Here is a 27,859-nt window from a genome sequence, read left to right as displayed (position 1 = left end):
AGGGACTAATTACAGGACATGAAAAGATCATTTGCAAATGTCCTTTAGCTAGACCCAGGAGTTTCATTATCTTCTGTGATAACAGGATTCAGAAAACACTAGACAGTAATCCAAATCATAAACTTTCTGTGAGCTTTTTTTGAATGCTTGTCTTTGTGATCAGAAATATCACCAGTGCTTACACAAACTTTCTTTTCCTTTGCTTTTGTGGGGATAATATTCTCCAACTGCTTAACTGTTGGGTCTCTTGGGTTTCTATCTAGTCTAGGGCTGCTGGCATCCAAGGTCAAAGAAAATGTGAAACATTAATTCTACCATCAAATAGAGTGTGTCCCCCACAGATATGCCGCTCAGTCTCCAACTTCTGCTTACTTAAGTCATAAAATGCACCCCAAAAATAATTTTCTTTCTTTGACCCTTTTATTTTAATTTGAAAAAATTATGTGCCACATAAGACATCATGTTCTGAATTTTGTGATATACTTTGTATAAAATGTAGGCTTTTCCAAATAAGTTTCCATACCTCTAACAAAAAAATAATACCAGCATCAATAACTGTAATACAACATCTGCCTTCAGTTCATTTTATTTGCTTACTGGCCTCCTTGTTTCTGCAAAAACAAAGCTAGCAAAGTATATTGTATTCTAGCAGGAATGGGAAAATAGTAAGCCACGAAAATCAAGATTATGGTAAGACCCAGAAACTAAAGTGGATTGAATGGTTTTGGTCTTAATAAAATAAAACCTATAGACCAAAACTGCCAAAAGCTTTAGACCCTAGGCCACAGTAAGTGAGAATCAACTTATCTGTGTAAAGAACTGAGAAAATAAACATGAGTATAGACCTGAAGAAGTTGTTTTAGATAAGAATTTTCCTTCGACGAAGGATACAAGATTGAAGTCTTTTCTACAAGCGCTTATCTAGAGAGAACACTTTTTATAAATGAGAAAGACTTATTTAGAATGAGCATTTGGAAATTGCATCTTTTAAAAGACCGAGCACAGAATAAAATAAAATACTTAAGAGTCAAATAATGTTAATTACTTCATTATGTGGAACAACATAAAAATTACCAGTAGGATACATTTTACTGCAGAAGGTATAGCTATTTGTTATGTGGCCTTTAAGGAGTATACTCAGGCTGTGAAAGCAAGTAGGTCATTAACTTCAGGAGTAAACCACAGTACTTTGAGTTTAAAACTATTGACCAGAAGAAAAATTGCAACAGGACTCAGTAGTGTGGTGCTCCCACAGCACTTACTGTGGGAAGGAATTTTCAAGAAGGAAATTAAAATTATCGGATGTAATGATTCAAGGTCTATCTTTTGATAAGAATTATATTAAGCTGAACCTTCCCATCACCTAGGAGTAGTTATAGTAGTGTAAGGCACTTGGCAGCCTGTTCCAGTGCCTGAACCTCCTCTGGTGCAACTTCAGGCCATTACATCTCATCTATCACTAGTTAACTGGGAGAAAAGGCTGACCCCCATATGCTACAATCTCCTTTCAGTTTGTTGCAGACAGCAGTAAGATTTCCCTGAGCCTCCTTTTCTACAGACTAAATAATCCCAGTTCCCCCAGTCACTCCCTACAAGACTTGTGCTCCAGGTCCTTAAAAGCTGTGCAGCCCTTCTCTGGGCATGTTCCAAAGTCTCAGTGTCTTTCCTGTAGTCAGGGGCTGAAAACTGAACACAGAGCTCGAGGTGAGGCCTTACCAGTGCCAACTGCAGAGGGATGATCACCTCCCTTGTCCTGCTGGCTACAATATTCCTGATACAAGCCAGGATGCCATTGGCCTTCTTGGCCAACTAGGCACACTTCTGGCTCATGTTCAGCCAGCTGTTGACCTGCACCCACAGATCCTTTTGCTCTGTGCCACTCTGCCCCAAATCTGTAGCAATGCATAGGATTGTTGTGGCCAAAGTGGAGAACTTGATGCTTGATCTTGTTAAACTTCATCCCATTGGCTTCAGTCCAGAGATCAGCCAATCCAAATCCTTCTGTAGGGCCTTCCCACCCTTTGGCAGATCAACGCTACCTCCCAGTGTGGTGTCATCTGCGAACTTACTGAGAGTGCCCTCAATCTCCTTGTCCAGATTACCAATAAAGATAGTAAAAGGACAGGCCCCAGTGCTGGCCACTGAGGAAAACCACTCACGATTGGTCACCAGCTGGTTTTAACTCCATTCACCATTGCTCTCTGGGCCTGTCATCCAGCCAAGTATTTTAACGCAGTGAAGAGTACCAATCATGTCCAAGTCATGAGCTGCTACTTCTCAAGGAAAGTACTGTGGGAGACAGAGTCAAAGGCTTTACTGAAGGTAACCTAGGTAGGTTGCAGAAGAAAAACATGGGAAAGAGTAGGTCCTTTAAGTACTGTCTCAGAAGTACTTAGAGAGAGAAAAAAAAATCCTCTAAATACATATTACCCACAGCAGATTGAAATAAATTAAATATTATCACATGCAAAAAATATGTCATAGGAAAATTATTCCATCTGCTATCCAATTTATTCAGGTCTTGATTTTTGAAGGTAGGAAACACATATTTTTAGGTGATCAGAGCACCTAAAAATTGTTTCCAGCACACAATTGAGAGAGTTGACTATTTGGAATAACAGTATGTTTACTTTCTAGGTAAGAAAAGACTTAAATCATTCACCTTGTGGTAAATCTAGAGGATGTCTGCCAGCTTTGATGAAACTAATATGTCTTAGTTCAAGCTAAATTGGGCAGTGTTTCAAAGTCACGTGTGTTCTATATTGCTTTTCTTACAGCTTACTTAGATTTCCTTTTGCTGATGCTTTTATTTTATACTTATTGTTTACATCTGCCTTCTGAGAGAGCAATCAAGAAATTGAATATTAACACCTCTGCATTTTATTGCAGAGGCTTTAATGTATTAAAATATCTTATTTATCACTGAGTGTCAATCATGCATTGCATTTCTGTTCTGCATCCTTCCTGTTATTATAAAATCTATAATGGATGAATTGAACAGAAATAAAACTACTTCTACTTTTTAATCAGATTTATGAAGACATTGGTAGGAGCAGTGAGAAGTTTTAGGGGAAGGGATAAAACGTAATGACATGGAATAAATGCCATTTGCTTACAATGAACCTTTGTTTGACCTTGCTCAAATTAAATTCTGCAAAATCAAACATAAAGGTGTTCAAAGTCAGAGAAACTCTCTGAGCTGAAGTCCCCCATTGAGGATAGAATCTGTACCACCTCCCACAGCCCCAGAATGCCACTGTCATTGGTCAGGGTCTAATACCACTTGCTCTGCATTCTGAGTAACTCCATGCCATTTGAGAGATTGGAAGCAAAAGGTAAGTTTTGTTACTTATTTCTTAGAAAAGTTAATTGGATTTTTAAGGTTGGAAATATTTTTATAGCATTTGTTTGATTTTATTGAACAAATTCCTGATTTGAGGTAGAGGAGACTATGTTTTTCTCTGGATATGTCCTAGTTCCTTCCTGTGAGAGGAGTACATAATCTTCATCAAAATATTTGATCTTACAGCTACTACAGATGCCAATATCATTACAGGATGTTCCAATATATTGCACATAAGGGAAGTACAGAGACATACAAACTCTGTAGGTTAGTGCAGATACTGAAGGTGTACATAAATATCAATATTTTCCACAGAGACTAACATTGCATTTATTGCTTTTGTCTACTTACACAAAATGGTATACATTTGAAGCCCCATGTCCTTTAAAATCTTTTATTTTTAGGAAAAGTGAAATGTAAATGATTTTGAATAATGAATATTCTGGATTTGTTTGCTCAGAGAAAAAGAAATACACTCAACATGTTATTATTATATTTTGGGGTTAATATCCTTTATAGTTGAATCATTTGAGTTAAATGACATGTTAGAGAAAAGTAAGACCAGAAACATTTCTATTGAAAATAGCAGAAAATACAAAACTGGAAAAAAGAACAAGAATATTCAAGCGTGTTTCAGAGCGTGGATGTATTTTATTTTATTTTATTGCAGTGAAGCAGGAAACCTTTAGTAATCTTATAAGCTAATACTGAAAGGTGCAATTCAACTAAGTCTGCTCAAAGACAAGCTAATGTGGCTCTAGCTTCTCCCAGCAGCAACTGAAAAGTCTTTTTGAATAAAGCACATGAGGGAAAAATGAATACCTTGTGTTGCTGACCATCCCCAGAGGAATTTCATATCCTCATGCCTAAAGCAGCTTCATAAAGACCTCTTTTCAGATCGCTAAAATTCAGGTTGTCGCTTAGCATGAGTTCCAAAAACTGTCTCACGTGTTTCTTATACTTAATCTACTGTAAATTGCTATAATTTTAAATGAAATACTTGCCTGTGTGTATTATGGGATCACAACAGAAGTACAGTTTATTAGATATGCACTGCTTTTTATCAAAGTCTGCACTTTTGTTGAAATTAGTGGAAGAAGTGAATAAATTAAGATGTAAGTAAATGTTGAATAGACCCCATGTGTTAGACCGCTTATGTGATAGACATAACTTACAAAGAATAGTGTGAATTTTATACTACTTTAGTAAAATACAGAACTTTTAAAAAGCTGGTAATTGATTTTGAAGTACAAGGAGAACAGATGACAGCACCCCAATGTCATTTCTTACTACTTTAAAAGTTATGTTGATTGGATAATGAAAGAGTTAAGGCTACTGTCAATAATAGGCCTGGGAAGCACATAGAATACTTCTAATTTTGCTCCCCGGACCTTTGCAGAGGAGACATTCCAAATATGCCACATCCTTTGAACAACTTAAAATGACATTATGTCAGAACAGCTATTGGGTGAAAAAGTGCCTTGATTATGCTCATCCGAAGACAGCAAGGAAAGAGGTCCTAATGTTTTTTTAATAGATTCTGGTAGAGGAGAAAGACAAAATTACACTGGACATTTCAAAGGATAATTTGTTGTGATAGGTTAAAAAAAAATAGTAGTAATAACTTAACCTTGGCTAATTTCTCAAAAGCTCTTTCTAGTGATACATTTGGAATAGCTAAATATATATCAAAGGGAATAAGGATCATTATACAAACTTATTTTACCTTTTAGATGTCTTCTCACTGATGACAGTTTATTTTTATACCATTTTGATACAACAAAAATCAGTAGTTCCTTCCTTAATTAGCTAAATGTTAGTATGACCAAAGCCATCTGCAGAAATTCTCTGATCCAAAATAAACCTTTGAGACATTGTGAATAAATATGAGCATTGAAATCATTGCTGCATGAAAAGAAGCACTGTATTTCTGAGATTAAATTTTCATAGATTCCTTGCAATTATCATATCAGTCACATTTTGTCCATTTTTTTCTCTTTCAGGGAAAAAGAAAAATCCAGAATGAAGACTTTTGTAAATATTTTTCTGGGATTTTTTATCTTTGAGTCTGTTGGAGCTGTACCTATCACTGACACTGTAACTTATGATTCTGAGTTCTATGATGTTTCACTTGGAGAACTGCCTCACCCATTTGTCTCTGCTGAAAACGATCAATCTGACCAAGTAGAGGTAATGAGGACTTTTCATTTTTCCATTCTTTTAAAGTATGTAACTGCAACAGCTACAGATGGCTTTTGTTGGCCATGAAAACATATAGCAGACAAATCTGCTCATGTTATTGTCTTTTGTTGATCAACAGTCAAGTCTCTGTGCTAATAACACACTGTTGTCTATTCATATTTTCTCCAGTCTAAAAATGTGGCCAAATTTTTCCTAATTGATTTGCCTATGTGTGAGCAGGCAGGAAATTCCCCCAGGTCTCCTCACTTTGATGCAAGTTATGATCGAGATTGTCTCAGTGATTTATTTGTCCAGATGAGAGTCTGAAGCAGCTGATACAGTACATGCAGGATTCCCCATGAAATGAGGTTGTGAAATGCTGTTGTCTGAGGTTATTTCTCATAATAACAAATATGTTAAACACAAGTATGTTAGGCTATAAAATTTAGTGATTACTATTTCAGTTAGGAAAGTGAACAGAAGGAAGTGAGTAAGGAAAAGGGAGAGCGCTTGAACTGAAAAACAAGAATGGAAGAAATATTACTGAAGAAAAACTGCTGAAATTCTGTCATATTCTGAGATAGTGTGGCCTGTACAAGACATATCTCAATTTGTTGAGTTTAATGCTCTCTTCTAGATTCTTGTATTTCTCTGTTACTAAAAAGCTACATTAGTGCTAATCTCACTCTGCTTTGTAGCCATGGGCAAAAGTTCCCTGAAGGTGATATAAGCACTGTGTGATACAGCACTGAGTGGAAAGAGGATGTTCATAATAGAAGATGTGTGAAAAATGCTAGTTGGATAATAACAGTAATTTGTGTGGTTGCTTTGTTTTTGTTTCTGCTTTTGACTTTTTTTTTTAAATTACATATAGTATTTTAGTAGTTTCTTACATAACAGTACATAATTCATGAAAAAGTGCTCCTCTTAGTGATTCATGATTGCAGTGAGAAAGACAGTAACTAGTGTTTCATCAAGGTGAGATCAACACTTGGTAGCAGCATTAAAATCAAAGGAGAAAGAGACAAAATTTATGGATAAATATATTTCAAAACTAGCAAACTGGAAAGATAAAAATAATCTCGATGTCTGCATTAGGATCAGAACCTCACAGTTTATAGGAAATACATTTTCTAATCTAAGAAGGACTGTAAAGAACTTTGGCCTACAGGAATGATTTTGTCTTTGGTCCACTTCCCTGTGCCATGCAGAATCAAGTCTCTTTAAATACTCAAGCATCGGTGCTTTCTTCCTTGAACTTCAACTTTAAATCACTGGATACTTGTGCTCCATTTTAGATAGTGATAACTCTGAGTTCCTATGCCTTTTATTCCTGAGAATGTATCAGTCCTATATATTCCTCAGAAATGTACTGAATGCTAAGTGCAACTGTCTTCTGGTCTCCCTATTACATGCTATGATGCCATTGTCTGTATGGCCCCTCTTCAAGTTTCTGATGGGCATATAGGGATAAGACAAGTCTCCTGTGGCTCTCTTCCAGCTGAAAGGAAATTCAGGATGATCAATATCATATCAAACAAGATAAAACAGATCCTATCTCAGTTTGCTATATTTAGGGAAATATGGAATAGAAACGAGACATCAAAAGTATTTATTTTGTCTTGTAAACTTTTCCAAAGAAGGATTTTCTCCCATTGCTGAGCTCTTTATCCAGTCTTCTTAAAATTCTTCAAGTGAAGGTCATCCATCATAGCAGCTGGAAGGAATGTTACTTTAAGGATGAATGGACAGACCTCCCTGTGAGAGCTGTTTTTTCCCGGATCTTTTGCCAAAATCCTTTGCTTACATTTGTTTTCCCATGTACCACCCCAAAGAAGCCTAAGCATTCATAGTTCCCAAAACTCAAAGGAGAGCTCAGGGTGGTCAGTGTCATAGAAATCAGAAAGCTTTTATAGACTTTTAAGTCAGTTATCTTTCAGATACTCTAAACATTATTGTCATCACTCATATTTTAAAAACAACACATTTGATTTTCACTGAGAGGGTGATGAACTGCTAGCACACACTGCCCAGAGAGGTTGTGGATGCCTCGTCCCTGGAGGTGTTCAAGGCCAGGTTGGATGGGGCCCTTGGCAGCCTGATCTAGTACTTGATGTTGCAGCTGGCAACCCTGCCTGAGGCAGTGGGATGGAACTTAATGATCCTTGAGCTCCCTTCCAACCCAAGCCATTTTATGATTTTATGACTTCTCAATCACTGGTAAAACTTACCATGAAGATGCAAACTACACATCTCTGTGTGCAGCCTTGTGTACAGAACTCAGTATTTATTGAAGGTCACAGGTTAGATTTTATTATGCATAGCTTAAATGATGAGCAATACCACAGAGGCACATACAAATAGCAGGCCTTCATTCGATCCCAATGGTGTGCAGTAACTCTTTAGATCCTGATTTGCATTTTAATTTAGAGACCTCCAAATAATGCTTTAGCTTTCTGGAAATCTGAAAAACTGAAGAAATATTTTCTGTCGTTGCTCTCTTCAGTTCTGTGCAAACGTAAATCACTCTATATAATAGATTTTTAGATTCACAGAAGTTCAAACTTTTCCTAACACATTTTTAGACTAATTGGATAATTTCAAGCTTTTCCAGGCTCATACTTCCAACTGATTTTCAGATGATATATGAGTCAGACTTGCACTAGGACTTCAGATGAGTTGCTTCTGTTTATTTCAGGGGCATTAGGTCCATGTGAATGTCAAAGAATTGACCTAAAGTACCTATGTCAGTTATGCCCTTTCCAGAATGCTACCCAGTATGTCCTGTAATCAGTCACTGAATGTGCAATCACCAAATTGAAAGACCTAGAAGTAATTAGGGAAGGATTCCTATCTCTCATTCTATCTGGTTAAAATGAGGTGTTGCATCTCAACCTCATCCTCTCTTTTGAGATACCTATTTTAGTCATATAACTTTATATAGACTTTAGGTACCTATGTCTGACTGAGCTCTGAAATTTTAATTTAATAAAGTTAGTTATCAGTGACAGAAGGATCATGAATTCTCTCATACTAAGTTTTGAAAAGTTAAGAATGGAAATAAGAGGTTCTCTAGCAACGCCTGCTAAAATAAGCATGTCATTTTTTGCATTCTTTTCATTGTATACAATAAATGTACGTGGAACACATTTTTAGTACAAAGATTTTGCAAGGGGAAATTGCTTGCAGCTGGGAATTAGAGGATTGTGCAGAATCCTGAATCAAAGTTGTGCATTGGCATGTAATAGATCAAAATTGAGCTACAAAATCTGTGGTTTCTAAGTGTCTAGGTTACTGAAACATGAAAATCCAAGCCAAGAATTGTAGCCAAAAAACATTTGTTACCAAGAAAACCTTACTAACACATTGTTCAGAAAGAAAACTTTATAAAGATTTTAAGGAGAACAGTAACAATCACAGATAAAGGCAATAAGGCAATGCACACATACACACACACAAATGAGCAACAGCAATGAAAAAAGAACAAACAACAACAACAAAAAGAAAATAAGAATACAAACCTTTTAGCAAGGTTAAAATTTCAAGGTCCTGGAGAAGAAAGACTGCAAAGATACGTCACTGTAAAGTTATCTACAAGCTTTGTATTGGTTTTAAACTAACAGTCACAAGTGCATAAATGTGCGTTGTACTGTCCCTTCATAGCAATTTTTTGTTTATTATTTTCAATGAATATTTATATCACAGTGGGATCCAAAGGCCCCAGTCAAGACTGTCTTCATTGTCACAACTGTTCTGCAAATGTGTACTGATTTTATTCCTTAAAATGGATATGATGAAGTCAGTCTATCAAAGACACTGTTGAGTAACTTCTTGTTTGTACTAACAGAAGGCTCAGAGTTCTTCCCTCTTTGAAACTAAAACTGTTTGGATATGAGACAAATAAATCGTGCACAGATATTCCTATGTACATCAGCTACTAAAGTTTAATAAAATCATATTACACACTTTTGATTACACTGCCTATTAAATTTAAGTAATCCATTTTCCTTCAGTTAGGAAAAATTATGTCAGAAAGTAGGAACTGAAAAGACATGGACAGCAGAAAAATAATTCTGCCTATTTCATTGGCACCAGTGAGAAGGGAGAAAGCTAACTTAGCACTAAATAAGCAGGAAAAAAAGAAAAAAAAAAATGGTCCATGTCTGTGTACACAGAATAGGTGAGCTGGAAATTATGGATCCAGAAGAAAATTAGAAACAAGCACTGTAAAAAGCATAATTTCTAAAATTGCATTTGTGTATTGAGTTAGAATCAAACAGCTAGTAGAATGTTCACAATCCTGCACAAAGAAAAGAACATGAGTCATTAATACGCATTCACATAAATGTATGTGCATATGCACACAAAGGATTGCTGCTGGTACCATAACAGAAATGCAGATGGCTGTTACTTGTGCAAGAATTCCCTCTTGCCCTTATTCAGTGTCGAAAGAAGCTTGCACAACTTTTTCTGACTTTGTGGTAGGTTTCTGATTAAACTAAAGACTTACAAGTGGGTATACTTCATATAGACTTTAAAAAAGCATATCAATAGGCACAACTAATGTAGAAGTAAGATAACTATAGTTAGATAAATATAGTTAGTAAGGGAATTAAGTTTACTATTTGGAGCTTTATCTCGTTTAGGCAGTGTTCTTTTGAGCACTGAATACAGCTCTTACTTTCACTCAGTTGTTCATAACTGATTCTATATGCTTCTGTGTGGATATCTCCACAAAGACTAGACATTTCCAGCCATTCCCCCTTGTCCTATCACTATCAGATCATGCAAAAAGTCTGTCCCCCTCCTGTTCATAAGCTCCCTTCAAGTACAATAGTCCAAGAAGAGCTATTCTCGCCTAATTATCTACACAAAAAGTTACAAAAATTAAGTATACTGGATAAAGTAATCTTAAATAACTAAAACACTGAAAATAGTCGTACTGCCAGTTACCATTACTTTAAGTGAACTAAGAAACTGCAATCCACCTCCTGCCTCAAACAGTGAAATCATCAGTGTAGTTGTCCTAGCCTGAAGACACAAAATTGGTCCAGCTTGAGCTCACTACTTAAGCATAACTATCACCAGCCTTGAAATTCCTGTGTGAGAGGTGAGAGCTGAAACTCAACAGTGAGATTACACCTTTTACAATAGATGCTTGCTATCTTGATATCCTTAAACACTTAAGCATTTTTCCCCAGACATCCAGCCTTATGACCTCTTCCAGAAAGAACGGATGTGTATCCTTTCTATTAACATGGATTGTGACATAAGGATACAGGTATTCCATAAAATTAACCCAGATTTCTAAATTGTATGCATGGCTGTATGTCTTTTTTTTCTGAATACAAGCAAACTTTTAATGTGCACCTCTATGCAGAGCATGGTCTGGTATACAGCTCAGAGGAGAGAGGGCTGTGGTTCTGCTCTGAGTCTCCTCTGTTGTTTCTATCTTTGCTCATGTACAGTGATTTTCTAATGCATGGTACACAAATAATTCTTTGAAAAAGTCTCAGTTCATCACTAACTAGGCTACATAATCACATTTCCTTTGGCTTGCTCCCATTCTGTCCTGAATTTTCCCTCTTTGGATAGCTTCTGGCTTTGTCTCAGCATCTCATCCATGCTCTCCTCTTTCTCTCATTTGGTAGCTAGGAAGTCTCCTGGAACAGAAATATTTGGGATGCCAGCCTTGGCAGGCTAACAACAAGTATATGCTCTCTTGGTTGAATATAGCGTAAAATGTCCTCGTCACTTTCTCCTTTGCCTCATATTCTTGTTCCAGATCTGTCACTAAATGATTGTCAGCTGATTTTACACTAACAGTCCACTCTGTGAAGACACTTAAACTGTTAGATATTTGTCTAGTTCTGTAGATGCAACAGCTTGTGAGCATTATATCTGTATCACGGTGGCTGGACTACATGCATATACCAGTTTGGATCAAATCAGATAAAATATCTTAGTACTGCAAGCTATAGAAATGAGATGTGACACCAGACTTTGGTGTCCAGTGAAAAATATTATCGCCTCCATATGGTCTCCTGCACAGCCAAAGGAAGATGGTCAGGCACTCAGGAAGTTGAGTTGAGCCACCCTCAGGTGATTCTTTCTTGCCTGTCTTCACAAGGAGTTGCTGAACAGGATACTTTAATTCAGTATCTGAAGTTAAGAGGAGCGAATACAGTCTTTTTTTGTTCATGTTCCTTACACTGTTTTGTAGGAGTGTACTCAAAGAAATCACAGTGCGTTTAGGAAGAGCTAGGCTGATGAATTGGACAAAAGCATGTTCAACTCCAGTGGTGCCTGATCTGACTGCAATGCACGAGAAAATATGCTTGAGATGCTGAACTGTCCTCTACAGGTAGCTCTGAAAGTCAAACTGAAGTTGCTACTGTGGGTTGACAACATTCCTGGTAGAAACTCCAGCAGGCTGAGTGGTCTCCAAGTTTATATAACTGACTGTGTATGTTCACTTTGTGGCTTGGATCAGCAAGAACTCCTGTGGTAGTCTTTATTAAGTAGCTGAGATTAGTTTTCACCTATGATGTGCTCTTTAGTGATTCAAAGAGCCCTTTTTTGATTTTTAAAACTGGCATGGTATTTCTCTGCCTTCCAAAATTTCATCACTACTCCAAAGAATAACGTCTGCTCTAGGCTTGCTTAAGGAATAGATAGCTTTCAAATCAGAATGTTAGAAATCTGTAATTTCAAACAGTGCTACAATGAGACTTCAACTTACTTCATACTGATGGAAATCCTGATTAGCTTCATTTATATGGAATTTCTGCATTCTCAGGCAACAGAATTTGTAATTAAAATATCTGTTCCAATGCTGTGCAACATTTATATTTTTATTTAGCTAAAATCAGACATGACACAGCTACACTTGCTTTTAGTAAAGATGTTTTAGGATACTATGTGGTCAGAATGATAAAAAGACTATTTATTTTCCAAGATTAATGAAAGACCTCAGACTCTATCTACATTTTCCAAGGCAGAAGCCATGAAAATTAATTTCTAAAGAACTCGATTACAAGTTCATAGATACTGATTGGTCTGACTGAAGTATATGTATATATATATACATATGCATATATGTATATATGTGTAAAATCCAATAGAAACAATAAAATAACTTAAAAAAAAACAAAAACAAACAAACAAAAGCCATAAAAGGATTAATAAAGGATGCCATGCCTGATAATATCATTTCCAGAACACTGTTCTCAGGAGCAAGACAGAAAAATGTGTTTACACCAAAACTGATGGTCCTGCACATTGCAGAACAGATGTCTTCTCAGTGAAGACTCTATCCTACCAGCATCTGGCAGGAAAAAAAAGTTACAGAACACAAGATATACCATTTCTTTCCATGTTAGACATCGTGAAAACATATTCCAAATGAGGAAAAGCAGACACTGCAGCAATCTTAAATAAGATTCATGGATGCTTGTGTATCCAAGATAATGAGGTAAATACTGTCCCATAACTGCTGTTGACTCTTACAGGACACAAGAGACCAGCATAGTGTTTAGTTTTCAGTACTGGTCAAGAAGACTCTCAGAGATATGACGAGGAATCAACAGCTTGTGTTCCTTGTCTTCTATGTGGAACAAAGTCATCCTGGCCAGACGCTCAGTGTAAACGTGCATGGAGCTAAAATCTGAGAGAATGAATATGAATAGGTAAAATCAATTTACTTAGAAATTTTGTAAATAACTGTTACCTTCCTCTTCCCGGAATCTCACAGTAAGTTTTATTACACTAATTTCCCCAATCCCACTGTTATTTCTATAGCTCTGTACAAGAAAATGATAATTTATCTGAGCTGCAAAATTTGTAGTTTAAATAGCAATAAGAGAAAAAAAGATCTTAAATGCAAAATTCAAGAAGAAACTAGTAGGTGCCACTTTTGGGAAGAAAAACAAACCAATAACTTCTTTCATAATTAAGGTATTTTCCTGTAAGCCTTTGGCAGTTTCAGAACAGCAGTGGGGGAGCTAGTTCCTTTTGGTGGGCCTGTGTGTGGTAGAACTGCCCCTTCAAGTTTATAATGTCTCTTTTTAAGTTCTGAACTTCTGTTTGTGTTTTTAAGCACATTTTCTGCAGTAAAAGAGAACTGAGACAAGGCACACATGAGATTCTCCTGTAGATTTAAACTTATTACGTGAAATATATCAATCTTGATCCTAAAAGCTATTAAAGTCTTTTGTAGACATTAAACAATAGACAAAAGCTGAGAAGTAAATGGGGTGAGCAATGGCTTCAAGCCTTGCCATTTCCCTCAGTGAATTCCTTTGTAGTCTGTATTTCTGCTCATTGTACAGCTTATGTGGATCCATGGTCCTAATGTACGTTACTCATCTACATTTCCAGTCTGTTCCATCACTGCTGACTACTACCTCACAAACATTCTTTCATCTTACTTTTCTTTTTCTTTTCACAATTCAGCTTTCTGAGCCTTTTCTAATCTTTAAACCTCCATAATTTTTTCCTATCTATTTTTTAGGCAATGATGAGAGATAAATACCTACAAAACCTGTTCTGAATTGATGGCAGGAGCTCTTCAGATGTTCTTTTCTTTCTCTGCTGATTGTGATAGGAGGCCAGCTTATACTAGTTGTCTAGCCTGTGGGTGACTGGTTACATTACTTGGCTTTCACCAGTTGTGTTTTATCACTCTTCAGTGTATGTTCAGATTTCTTTGCTTTTGACTTTTCTTAACTTTCTGATCTGAAAGTGCCTCTGAATTGGTCATCCACATTTCATTTTCAGTTATAGTAACACTCAATGAATATAGGAGGAAAAAAATATTTCATGAATATTTCATGACATCTTAATAAACATATTAATTTGCTTACAGCATGCTTTGTAGCTAATATTGGTATGAGTATTCACTAAATCTCTCAATTGATTCCAAAAGCAGAGTAGAATAGCTGCATACCATGTAGTTTGATGTGATATGATTGTTTTCACTGTTTCCTTATGACATGTATTATATTGGTCTTTAAAGGCTAATTATGATTTGAAGGCCTGTACGTATTGGCAAAGAGAAATATTCTTTATCTCTAGAATATTATTCTTGCTTTGTATTTTCTTTTTAAATATATTATTTAGAATAGCAAAGAAAATACAAAAGGAAAAAAAATAGAGAATAATCCCATAAAATGATCCAATTTTTTTTTTTTTTGTAAAGTGCATGTTGCCAAAAAAAGCAACAAACATCTGGAAGACAAAAGATCTTTCTGTACAATATATAGTTGAAGAAACATCTTTGTCTTGTTACAGTCTTGCATGATTTATCAAATATGTAGAAAATAGAAAACTATATGGATCAGATGACCAATAATGGAAAACAGACTGTTACCTCTAGGTTACTGGTTCAAGTTCAGTCTATGTACAGCAAGCAAATACTGCTCATGTTCTGGGACTGGTATGTAGTACATTCAAACTCCTATTCTATTACCAGTGCAAAAATGGCAATGTCATAACATTCCCTGCAATACTTGTTGTTTTTTTTTTCATTTGTTTGTTTGTTTGTTTTTTCGATGGTCACAACAGATGCAAGAAATCAAACAGATATTAATGTGAGCTCCTTGGAATAATTTTTCTAGAAGAAATGTGGGCAGACGTTCATCTGTGCATCCCCAAAATGAGATCATGTCCCGTAACAGAAGAGTGAGAAAGAACGATCCAGAAACAGAATTACTAGAAGCTAGTATCTCTGCCTTGGTACCCAATAGCTACAGTGACTAAAAAGCTAAGAACAGCTGAAAAGCATAAGGTAGAGAAACAAAGCTGGAGATCTCAAATACCATAAAGTAAACCCTCACATGTTCAGGGAAAGATAGTGTAGATTATTCAAATTCTGTGATAAGTGAAAGGAACATTTTCCTAGGTCTATTTACAAACCCTCTCTTAAAAATGCTTTTGTCAAGAATGTTGTTTTCTGTAGAACTGCCATAGAAGATACATATAAAGCTGTTAATAGGTCTCAAAATCTATGGATTTTATTCAGGTCAGGGACTTTTAACTGATGTCCTCTGGTGAAGAAGTAGACAGCATGTGCAAGTACTTTAGTGCAGTGCAAGCCTGGGTCAATAAAAGTCTGGAATGTATCTCTCCCTCTAGGCTTTCTCCATTCAGAGAACATCTGTCCCATTTCCTTTGTTCCCAAGGTCTTCTTTAGATTTGTCCACCATTCCATTCCTGCTTAAGCTTCTTACTGTTAGAGCTACAGATGGGAACATTTTGTATTTGTCTACACAAAGGAGCAAGGTGCCTCACTCCTATTTACACCAACATGTTACTCAGTCATAGTTCATCTCAAGTTCATTTTGCTCACTCGATGACCATGCATTTTACAAAGTTATGATCCTAATAACTAAATCAGCACATATTTATCTGTAAATATGGCCCATAGCGATGTAACTAGGGAATATACAGAGACCCTAAAGTCCATTCAGTCCAAATCTAATTAATATAGGTATTAGAATGTAGCAAAGGCATTATTCATGCTTGAGTCTGAGACCTAGCATTTCATGTATGCTATTTATTCTAACTTCTGTAGTCTAAATAAGAAACCTAATTTTAAAAATTCCTAAGGACCTGTCCCATATGGATGCAATCTACATCTTTTATTGGCCTTTACAACTACGATTTATGGACATGAGTGCAAGCAACTTCAACAACCAGTTCTCCAGTGGGACAGCAAAGCCAGCAGTAAAGGGGTAATGACCTAAAGAAGTATGAGAAGTTGCCAGGTGAGAAACTCAGGATTCAATAGCTTCATCACGTCGTGCTAGAAAGCTGCAGTGAAGGAAAATACTTCATAAAGTTTAACTTTGTGCAAGATGAAGGTATTGAGATAAAAATCCTACTTTTGATACTCTACTTTAGATAGGCTCTAAGGAGTGTTAACTGCAGCACTGGGGTGCAGCAACCGAAAAGTTGGATACATTAACTAACGTTTAAACAGCACCTCAACGTGCAAAGCACCAGAACGCTAATTCACTGTTCTGGATTTAAAAAATAAGTGTATTCTCAAAGGAGAGCCTGAGGGGCTCAAACATGGGGAAATCAAGGTACAGCAGTAAAGCAAAATGCAAAGGTTACACAACTACAGTGCATTCTTAGCATCTGGGTGATTATAGGAAACTGCACTGTCTCTTTGCAAATGTGGGCCCCTCCTGCAACAAGCTTGGTGAATCTACAACACTTTTTTTATGACAGATTATATAAAATGAGAGAATTCCCACATTTTATTTTGTATTTTTATTTTAAAGTTGTCATATAGAAAAATCATATAATTTTCAGAATTATCACAATAAAATTGACTAAATATGTTAATTATATTCAATACAGGATTTAAGAAAAAATAGTTTCTTGTTCCAAGAAGGGATCTGCCAAATTTTATAGAATTTTTCTAAATCAAGATTTTATCTAATAACTTTTATTTGCATTTTTAATTCCTTCTCTTACATAATACATCCGAAAATGAATGAAGCTAATTAGGGTCTTCAGTTGTTCACATTAAGGACAAATTTTGACAAGAATACTGATGACATGTTAGCAAGTATCGCATTCACTTAAACTGCAGAATTCTTGAATAATAACTTTTTAAAAGTATGTTACTGTTTTTAAAAACACTAACAATTGATTCACAGCCACACTGAATTTGAATTTATGATGATCCAATTACTACTATCATGGATAAATTGCAGGGATAATTTTGATGCTTCACAGCAAATTTTAATTCATTGTCACACAGAGCATATCCAGCTTTAAGAGAAAAATGATGTAGTTTAAATAAAAGTAGGTAAAAGTATTTTGTTAGTACATGTTCTTATTAATGAAATATATGCAGCTTGCACTCATGTATGCAGACTGCACGTTTAAAAAATTAAAATAAAAAGAGAATAAGCAAGCTGAAGTTTTATAATTTGTTTACACACCACCAGAATTCACTATAGCTGCCTGATAAAATGCAGCTTGAGCACTAAACTTCAGAACTTACGTGACCTCTACTGGCAGACTGTAAGTAACTGGAAGACAAACAGCTGCCAGTGGAAGTAAACAGTAACTTTCTCTCTTAATTTTTTTCCCAGACAGAGATTGGGACTGCAATACCTTCTATAATTCAAGAGAGTTATTCTTCTGCACCGTTGACAGAAGAACCTGAGGAAGAAGCATCAACACCAAAATTAATTGATGGATCTTCTGCACAAGGGTCTGGGGTTCTTGTGCCCCAAACTCAAGATGGTGAGTATGAAAGAACAACAAGATTTACATACGGAGCATTGCCTACTTGTGAATGTCTACCTCAATTTACTCTTATAAGATATATCATTTGTGCACCTCTGTTATTGAAGAGGTATATTGTGGCCTATCTTGAATGCCTTGAAGTCAGATACATGCTTAGTCAAAGGGTTTCCATGCTGTTTCCCTATGAAAATGGCTCTGCATCAATTAAAACATTTTTGAATATCTTTTTTTACTTAAAAAAAAATAAAAAAAATAGTAGCTCAGAAATCCTGCCACCGCATTTTTATTGACTTAGATTTCTACAACATTACCAACTATGCTCATTTTGTGATGATTTGTTAAATGATTTTGACATTTTCATACAAAAAAAAAAAAAAAAAAGTGAAGAACTGACCATAAAAATTAGGAACTCTAGAAAAGGGAGCAGTTTAGAAATTTCCAGTGTAACTAATTTTCTGATCTGATTCTGAAGAAGAGCTTTCCACATCTCACAGATGAATTAAAATTGTAAAGCGTAATATGTCTCTGTCCCACACAAGATTGTGGTGTTAATAATTAGGATTTGCTAGTAGTTACTCTAAACCCATAGTTGAAGACTACTGTAGTTATTCATGCCTGTGATGAGTCTGTGTTGTGTAGTGAGCAACACACAACAGAAAAAGCCTAAATACTTTTTACTATGCTTAACAACACGGAAGATAAATGAAAAAAAAAGCTCATGCTTCCAAAATTGTGTGTGTTTGATGAGGAGAAATGAATAATGTCTTAGTCTGTTGGTTTTTTTTTTTACTATTAATAGTGAACACTGACCAGACAAAAACATTATACATATGCCAAAACAAACAGAAGTGGAATGACAATTTACCAGGAGAATCCTGAAAAACCCTCACAATTTCCTTCAATTTTCAAAACTTTAGGAAGTTACAAAAAAATTTCACATACATATTACATATGATGAATACTTCATCCATCAGCATTTTTGAGCACTGAATGTAAACCAACTAGTGCATCAAATGAAGAGATACATGGGGGAGGCCAGAGGCTGTAACATATCAAATAAGATTATTTGATGCCTTTACTTTTTTCAGCAACATATTTTCCTCTCAAATTTTGCTGCTGTTCTTGGCTTCACACTGGACAGAAGACTACAAAGCCCAGCAACATCAAGCCAAGTTCATTTATCTTTTTGACATATTTTTGAATCCCTATCCTACCCTTATCCTTTTTTAGTCTACTCTAGACAAAGTGGTAAGTACAAGTCCTTCAAATAGAACACAAGAAGAAATGCTCTTCCTGTACTATGTTGCAATATTTCAAAGAATAAAATCAACCACCCTCAACTCTGCATTCATTTAGGTCTAGAATTTTTGAAATGATTCAAGGTATGACAATTTATTTTCTCTCAGTAGCTAGTTTAAATTATCCTCTGAAAGAAGTTAAGGAAATTAGAAAAAAGAGTTTAATCTTTACAGAAATGTTGTTCTTAGTTACCCAAGTAGACATTAACAAATAAAAAGAGTATTCTGGTCACTGAATCTGTAATCTTGCCTGAAAAGACACCACATGTATAGCTTGTCCTTCTGCTAGTTACTGTTTTTTGTTGGTAACTGGCACAGATTAAGAAGGCAAATCTACAGCTGATCTGGAAAAAAATCCCATCTGCAAGAATAATATTTAATTACTCATTAATTATGCTACTATTTTATAACTAACAAGAACAGACAACCAGCCATGTGCTACAAAGAGAGAAGAAACATGAAACAGAGGAATATTTCTGTGGCAGTAAGAGATGAGAAATGGGAAACCTAATTGTGTCCTTCCAGTACTTGAAGGGAGTGTATAAACAGGAAGGGGAATGGCTGTTTTCAAGGGTGGATAGTGATAGGACAAAGGGGACTGGTTTTAAGTTGAGACAGGGGAGGTTTAGGTTAGATATTAGGATGAAGTTTTTCATACAGAGGGTGGTGACACACTGGAACATGTTGCCCAAGGAGGTTGTGGATGCTCAATCCCTGGAGGCATTCAAGGCCAGGCTGGATGTGGCTCTGGGCAGCCTGGGTTAGTGGTTGGCAGCCCTGCACATAGCAGGGAGGTTGAAACTAGATGATCATTGTGATCCTTTTCAACTCAGGCCATTCCATGATGATTCTATGATTCTGTGATTCTATGTTTTATACCGGTACTCAAATAAAGGATGTATCAAAAGTGGAACACTCATAGCAACTTACAACTTTTTCTGCACAAAATAGCATTCAGAAAATCCAATTGATGTCAGAATTCTCACAACATTTCAACAATTATAATATGAGAAACATCTGATTTCACTGTCTTCATACAGTTATATGATTAGGAAGAAATATCTTGCTTTTGTATTTTCATTCTGGTGGTTTTGTTAACACAGTCTTCACACTACCTTAAAGCAGACTGATAGAAAGATATATTTTTTTTTCCTGACATTAAATTTCTGAATCATTAAATCTAAATTAAAAGTTCCTAAATAAAAAAATGAAGTTCTCCATAGCTCTGAAAAAAATAATTTTCCTACATATTACTTAGAAATACTATTTACAGAAACAGATTTAGGAAATCATATTAAATTTCAGTCATTGGCTGTTAATTTCTCCTTCTAGATGGAAGTGAACTCTTGCCAGATTAGGGTTAAATTGAGCTTTGGCTGCTGCTGCCAGTATATAATATTCTATTGGTATAGCCTGGAACACACAGTATCATAAGAAATATGTTAAAAGACCTTCCAAAAGGCATAGTCAGGAAAAAAAAAGTAATCAGTTTTAAGGCAGAACTTAATCACTTTGTTGTAATAATATGTTGTGGTGATCAAGATGGAATAGGACTTACCTATAACATCAATAAAATCCCTTATATGCTTAGGTGAGTATTTCACTGTATTATTTTACATATCCTCTTTGCACATTTTTTGTAACAGTCAGTTCTCTTCTAAATTTTTACACAGGCCTTCCCACGTGCCTTTTGTGTACATGCCTAGGGACAACAGTCTACTGTGATGACCGTGAGCTGGATGCTGTTCCACCACTGCCTAAGAACACCATGTATTTCTACTCACGCTACAACCGAATCAGGAAGATAAACAAAAATGACTTTGCTAACTTAAGTATGGAAACTACTATTTTTCCAAATATCTTTATTTATTCTGTTCTTTCTGGCCCTGTGATTCATTATACATTATGTTTGATGCTTGTAAGATTATACATGTAAATGCATATAGAAAAGTGGTTTGCTTTGCTTAGAGATCAGTATTTCAAATATTGTCAAAATTTTGAATTACTAAAACAATAAAGTTAATCTGTGGTTTTGCTGTTACCTGCCATTAACTTTAGAAGGAAAAAAGAAAAACACTAATGGAATATTTGCAGCATATCAGAATGTACCATTTTCCTAAAAAATTCAAGCTCTTAGGTATATTTACTCCAGAACTATCTAGGAAATTCTTAAGTAAATGAAAAATTCTAATCCAAAATCCTGTGTGGCCTGAACTGGCCAAAGTTAGTAATCTAGAAAGCTTCAATTTTCCAGTTTCTTACTTAAGCCATCTTGAAGATTCCTAATTTTTACACTTACCAGTCTGATGATCAAGCCACTTTCTTTGTTTTGAGCTTTATACCTAACTTTATGTAACAAATGCTTATAGATTTAATGCTGAAAAGTGTAGGATTACTGTCAAAAAAAAAAAAAAAATACTACTGCAATAATTAAAGGGAATGAAAAGATTCTCTTATAAAAGACAACTGTAAGTGCTTGGATTGGCCGGCATAGAAAGATGAAGGCTGGGAAGGGACACAATTTCCATTTATAAATAAGACGAGGGCAAAAAACACTTAGGAAAGCTAAAAGTTTTTTAAGCCTAAATATACTGCTAGTAAAAAAACAAAAGACAGTAAAATGAAAAACAGTTAAATAAATGCTAAATAAAATAAAATAATAATTAATGATGAAAAACATTCTGGATAAAAAGTAGAATTAAGCCACAAATTAACTGACTTAAAGCTCAAGTCAATGCATATCAATACATTGATATTTATATGCTGTTTTCTTTAAAGTAAGCTTCATTTTCTAATATTTTTTTTCAACTGGAAAAAATGCTTGAATGTATTTTAGAAAAAAAGTCAACATACACAATTTCTTACATTATATTCCCGTAGGAAAATGTTGAAAGTAGTGTGGAACCAGATGGAAGACATTATTTTTATTTCCCTTTAAACTTTTTTTCAAAAGATAATCATTTAAAATATTTCCAGAACATATGTAAATTTAGCAATTGCTGACTTCTTTTACTGAAAGATGTATGATGAATGACACAAAAATTTTTAAACAAGTTGACAGTGAGATGTTGATCCCTTTTGCTAAGAAACATTAGATATGAATTATCTGTTCTCTAGTATCTGTTGGCATTTCCATGGAAATAAATAGGAAGAACCTTCAGAGTGACATATGTACCTGATTCAAGACTCTTCACCTGTAATTTCAATAGGCTGTTTGCCTTTTTCTTTTTCTTTCTTTTTTTTTTTTTAAGTTTCAAGAAATACGTTCTGAAATGCACATTGCATCTTGTTTCTCTGCCAGATAACTTAAAAAGGATTGATTTGACTGCAAATCTAATATCAGAGATCCATGAAGATGCCTTCCGGAGACTGCCCCAACTTCTGGAACTTGTGCTCCGTGACAATAGGATAAGGCAACTTCCTGAGCTGCCATCTACCTTGACTTTGATTGATATTAGTAACAACAGGCTTGGTCGCAAGGGAATCCGTAATGAGGCATTTAAAGTAAGTCCAGGTTTCACAGGAAAATCCTTCCTTCCTCTCTCCAAATTGAAGTAGGATGTGGTCTGAAAATCAGCCTAATAGTGATAGGTCAAGGGGGACTGGTTTTAAATTGAGACAGGGGAGGTTTAGGTTAGATATTAGGAGGAAGTTTTTCACACAGAGGGTGGTGACACACTGGAACAGGTTGCTGAAGGAGGCTGTGGATCCATGAAGGCATTCAAGGCCAGTCTGGATGTGGCTCTGGGCAGCCTGATCTGGTGGTTGGTGACCCTGCACATAGCAGGGGGGTTGAAACTCGATGATCATTGTGGTCCTTTTCAACCCAGGCCATTCTATGATTCTATGATTCTATGATTCTATGATTCTATGATTCTATGAAATATAAACACCAAAGAGAATATAACTAGCTTCACACGTTAGAGTTGGCTCATGTGGACCATCCAACTGCCTCTAAGAAGCTAGTTGTAACCGTCTGAAGTCCTCCTTTGGAAGATAGCTTAAAAGGGAAGCAACCAACAGCAAGCAGTTATTGAAACAGACATTTTTGCATAGCCCAATATAAGGAAGATACTCGGAGTAGGAATAATGAACAAAAATCAGCCCAGAATTTGAGACTTGCCTAGTACCTATTTCTTCTGCACACTGCAGGAGGAGCTCTCAGCCCTTCTCTTCCATATTTACCAAGCATCTTCACTCTGATATCTCAAAAAACCCTGCCAAAAAGAATTAAACTAAAACACTGTACTCAAGCAAGTAGTTAGGTCTTATGATAACTTTGGAGTGTAAAAGAGGAAGAAAAATGAGAGCATTCTACTGAGCTTTATTGACCTAGCCAAGTTTATATCTTGATATTGCTATAGTCATCAGATGAAGCTGCTTCTTCCACTAAACTGTGGAGAAAATTATTTAACTTTTCAAATAGAATGAGAATTTTATCCTTAGCTTAAGCATTTCTTATGCTGTTATTTTTTTTTTAAACATCAGTAAGCTTCTGCAAAATTGAGTAAATTTATCAAAGAAGCAAGAAAACAGACAGAATAGGGAAGCCTTTCTGCATGACTGGTAGAGGTAGTATTTTCAATTTAGAACATCACTGAAATGAAGTTTCTAATTAAAGACATTTTAAAGACATTTTTTTCCTTTATTTTTATCCAAACAGTTGATCTTTAACAGAAATAGCTTTCATCCTATGCAAATGAAAATTATTAACTGTCTTTGAATTTCTGCCTTCTCATCCATATAATGATGAAGCGAAAGTAGTTAGTTTTCAATAGAGATAATCATAGTGATAGATTTCAAATTTACTTGCTAAAGATTTTCAAAAATGCTTTAACATCCTCACCTGCTTTCATTCTTCATCTTCCAGGATCTGCATGAATTACAGCATCTTTATATCACTGACAATAACTTGGATCACGTTCCATTGCCACTCCCTGAAAGTCTCCAAGCTCTTCATCTTCAGGTAGACTACAAAGTAGTCGTTCTATGTATCATGTTAATTATAGCAAGTGAAACTGGAAAGTGTGAATATTACCTTGTTTTCTTTCTTCTGTTTACCCCAAAGTCTATGTACTTGAACCAAATAAACTATTGGAGACATAAAATTAACTAATTATTGCAGTATTTGAAATAAGTAAAATTTAGCTCAGTTAAAAATTATTAGATTTTGTAATACAATATTTTTCAAACATAAAACGCTAGAACGAATTCAGTGCTATGTGCTACAAACTAAAGCTAATGAGCTGAATTCTTTCCACACCAGTTTCTGACTGATAAAGTAATAAGGAATAATTGTCAGCCAATCCTCACTTTAAGAGGTTACTTTTTTAGTTCTGATTTCCAGACAAACTTGGTTTCAAGCAATTCATTGTTCATAACATTTCATTTAAAGAACAAAAGCTCAGTAAAGATAATGTATATAGGAGGAATTTACATCAAAGGAATAAACTCTAAAACATATAATTTTCCCTATATGTATACAAATGTGGATTAAGCTAATGTGAGAGGGCCTGGGGGGAAAGTAATTTATCACAGATCAAATTCCAGATTTGTGCCTTTACAGGTTGAGGCACATCAAACTGTTAAGATGGTAATTTTTGTTCTGTGACTTTTGGACTGTCCTATGCTGGTTCCAAGTTGCATCAATAAGGCTGTTCATTATGATTCTCAAAATGAAAATGCTCTGTTTCTACCAGGCCCCTCCTGCAAAACCTGCCTTGATTATATGGCTTGAGTTATTTAGTTCTGAAGCTTTGCACCAGACAAAAGTTTTTCCCTCTGCTTAGGAGATTTCTCAGCTGAGGTCTTGTAGCCACAGTCTTAAATTTTATTATCTCCCTAGACACTGCAAATGTATCAATAACTTTTTCTTCAAAGATTAAAAATTTATTTTCAAGCCACTATTCTAACAGATATTTTGGTTTTTTTTTGGTTTTTTTTTTAGAACAACAACATTCAAGAGATGCATGAAGATACTTTCTGCAAAATGAGAGATTTCTCTTATGTACGCAGGGCTCTTGAAGACATCAGACTGGATGGTAATCCCATCAACTTGAGCAAAACCCCTTATGCATATATGTGTCTGCCCCGTTTGCCAGTTGGAAACCTCATCTAAGCTATGACAGAAGCCAGTACTGTCACATATTATGAGAATTTTTAAAAAAGATTATTAACTCCCTACTACACTACACAAGATACATGTTTTTTCAAATCTTGTTAATTTGGAAAATATTTCCATTAACAGTGAAACTGATAATGAGGTACAGATAATGATATGGAATGCTATAAGACAAGTTAAGTATCTAAACAACTGTAAGTTGTGAAGCAATATCAAGAAAAACGTTTTACGTACAAAAATATTACTGGAGGCAATAGAAGATCAATGTAAATGCAACATTTTATCTTGAATCAATGTAAGATTTCTAAATTTAAATAATTTTATATGTTGAAATTGTAACATAGGAGGAAAAGTATTAAAAAGAAAATATATGTACAAAATTGAATATTTATCCCTTTTCATTTGATTTAATATTTTCCCTCTCAGAGACACTCACATTTGTCTGCTTTTTTGCCAAAACATCCCTTCACTTTAGAAGAGTACAAACAGTATTCCAAAAGGTATTTTTTTAGAAAGCAGAATCTTTCAGTCAATAACACAACATAGATTAAAAATAAAATATTTATTAATGTCTGCAGAATTAGTCTTTATAATGCTGATAAAGTCCAAAGCTGTTTTATGTATCTTCGATAAACTGACCTAACAGTTTATCTGGCTAATAAAAAACTCATGTAAAATGAATTATTTGAGAAATAGTGAGCTTTATTCTGCATGGGAAGTAGGTAAACTCACCGTTTTTCTACAGTCACACACACACAAAAACAAAAACAAAAACAAACAAACAAAAAAAGTTGTGGTTCATTATGTTCTGGATTAGAATTTGGAGACACAAGTCATAATGGAAACAAATGTCCTTGAAGAGACATGGCTTGGTTTACAGTTGTGTTTAACACTGAGCTTTTCTCCTTTGCTATTTGAGAGCATTACCAGTTAAAGATTATAAAATCCTTTCCCTTTGGATAGTTTGAATAACTATTTTCCTTTTGGGGAGGAGGGAATCAGGAGCTCTAACATATTTCTCTAGGGAAAGGCCCTCCAAAATGTTTAACAAGATAATTTGGGTGCTTGCTTATTCCATTCCACAGTGAAAGGCAACAAATAACACCTGAACATATGTGATGGTAAAGCTTTGACAAAAGACTTCAGCCAAAAAGATCTGCATAAAACATAACAAATCCTTCCACTTACACAGGCTGACATTTGTTTAATATCAAACTTCCCTTTCATATAACTGAATACACACACTCATTTAAAATGCAAGTGCCGCTGACATATTAGATTTCTATCTGGCCATGCAATGGAAAATCTGTGCACAGAGACTACATTCTTCATCTTTGGGAACATGGGCAGCATGTTTGTACACAGAAAATTCAAGCAGGCTAAAGTCAGATTTGAAGAAATACAGCAGACCACAATGTCTCACCTTTATGACTACACTTCTGTTAATTTGGCCACCTTATTTGAAATCTGTATATGAAAACTAAACAACCAACAAACAATAACAACAGAACAAGGTAAGAGCGGAATGCTTCTCTTCCATTTAAAATAATTTTTCTTCATTTTCTGACACACAGAACAAACTGTAGAACAACTCTTTTCATTTTAATATTTCCTTCCAAAGGCATGTTGTTCTTTGATACTTGCTTTTGGAGCTGAGACATTTTTTCTTCTTTTATCCCCCAGACCTCTTCTTTAAAACATCTACTATCTGAACATATGTGACTGTGTCTAGTGGTCAAAGGGACAATGCACAGTATATGTCAGAATCTAAACTGGTATGTTCTGTAGATGTTTTTTTCCTGTCTTTGGGACTCAGCTTCCCCGTCTTTCAATCTATATGTAAATAATGACTGGTTTTAGGGTTTTTGATCAATCAAATGAAAGCTAATATAAAGGAGGAAAAGCATTATTTGTTCTACTGGGCACTGACTATAAAGAGCAATAATCTAATGTTAAAGTTACCCTGGAATGGTGTAACAGGTTTTATAGCACTCTTATTTTAAAGCCTGTTAGCATAATGTCATCATTCTTGTTAACTGTAGTTCTGAAAGAAACCATGTGTTTTGCTGCACTAAAAGCAGAATGAGTCCAGCAAAGCAGTGGAAGAATGGGATAAAGGAGAAGTTTTGAATAACAGAACATGAGGTCATAGTACATAGAACAGGTCCTGGGAACATGAGACTTTGTCTTTCTTGCTTTTTTTTTTTTTTTAATCCATAATATCTTGTGGGTTGTTCTTTTGTTGTTGTTGTTCTGTTTTCTTTTTGGTTGTTGTTGTTTATTTGTTCATTTTTTAAATTAAGAGAATAAAAAGTTTGTATCAAGTGAGATGATTTAGTCAGAAATCAGCTATGAAAATATCAGTCATGGTAGTATTACTTTATTTTTTAACACAAGAGTTCAAATATGCTTTCACAGAGATTTTGCTAACTCACTATATTTATTTTGCTCCAGAGTTATTTGAAAGAAAATTAATAAGTTTAATTTTTCTATGTGGAAAGTCAAGCCTGACGGTCCATTTAATTGTTCTTTCTGACACAAAACTGAAACGTCTTCTGAGAAGTATAAATCCAACAGCAAAACCAATTCTAAATAAAAATATGCTTGGTGCTAACTTTCTCTATTTCACATTGACTCATCAAATTTAAG

General features: G+C 35.2%; 1 protein-coding gene and 1 long non-coding RNA gene across 4 annotated transcripts in view; one reads left to right on the top strand and one right to left on the bottom strand.

Annotated features, from left to right (window-relative positions):
* LOC112533355 overlaps positions 1-9,178 on the bottom strand; it is a 39,716-nt gene extending 30,538 nt beyond the window's left edge. For both annotated transcript variants that reach the window (XR_003077436.3, XR_003077435.3), the window contains exon 1: positions 9,046-9,178. This is a non-coding gene — a long non-coding RNA (uncharacterized LOC112533355). The remainder of the gene's footprint in view (positions 1-9,045) is intronic.
* Positions 3,310-25,891, top strand: EPYC (epiphycan). 2 transcript variants are annotated; one of them, NM_001004382.3, is made up of 7 exons: positions 3,310-3,335; positions 5,347-5,533; positions 17,635-17,788; positions 20,763-20,921; positions 22,391-22,593; positions 23,960-24,055; positions 25,037-25,891. In NM_001004382.3, exons 2-7 carry the CDS (start codon positions 5,366-5,368, stop codon positions 25,205-25,207), a joined length of 951 nt encoding a protein of 316 aa, NP_001004382.1. In that variant the 5' UTR covers positions 3,310-3,335; positions 5,347-5,365; the 3' UTR covers positions 25,208-25,891. The 2 variants fall into 2 exon arrangements, with proteins under 2 accessions (NP_001004382.1, XP_025003921.1); XM_025148153.2 differs by having other exon boundaries at positions 3,310-4,859.
* The last annotated feature ends 1,968 nt before the right edge of the window (positions 25,892-27,859 follow it).

This window comes from Gallus gallus, chromosome 1 (assembly GCF_016699485.2).
Source record: "Gallus gallus isolate bGalGal1 chromosome 1, bGalGal1.mat.broiler.GRCg7b, whole genome shotgun sequence".
In the NCBI taxonomy this organism is placed as follows: Eukaryota; Metazoa; Chordata; class Aves; order Galliformes; family Phasianidae; genus Gallus; species Gallus gallus.
The sequence above is the reverse complement of the archived record's forward strand: the minus strand, read 5'-3'. Positions and strand labels throughout refer to the sequence as shown.

Coding starts and splice junctions, on each gene's coding strand:
- EPYC (XM_025148153.2), top strand. CDS start 4,831: ATGCTCATCCGAAGACAGCAAGGAAAGAG. Junction 20,922..22,390: donor AAATGACTTTGCTAACTTAA/GTATGGAAACTA, acceptor TTTCTCTGCCAG/ATAACTTAAAAAGGATTGAT. Junction 22,594..23,959: donor TCCGTAATGAGGCATTTAAA/GTAAGTCCAGGT, acceptor TTCATCTTCCAG/GATCTGCATGAATTACAGCA.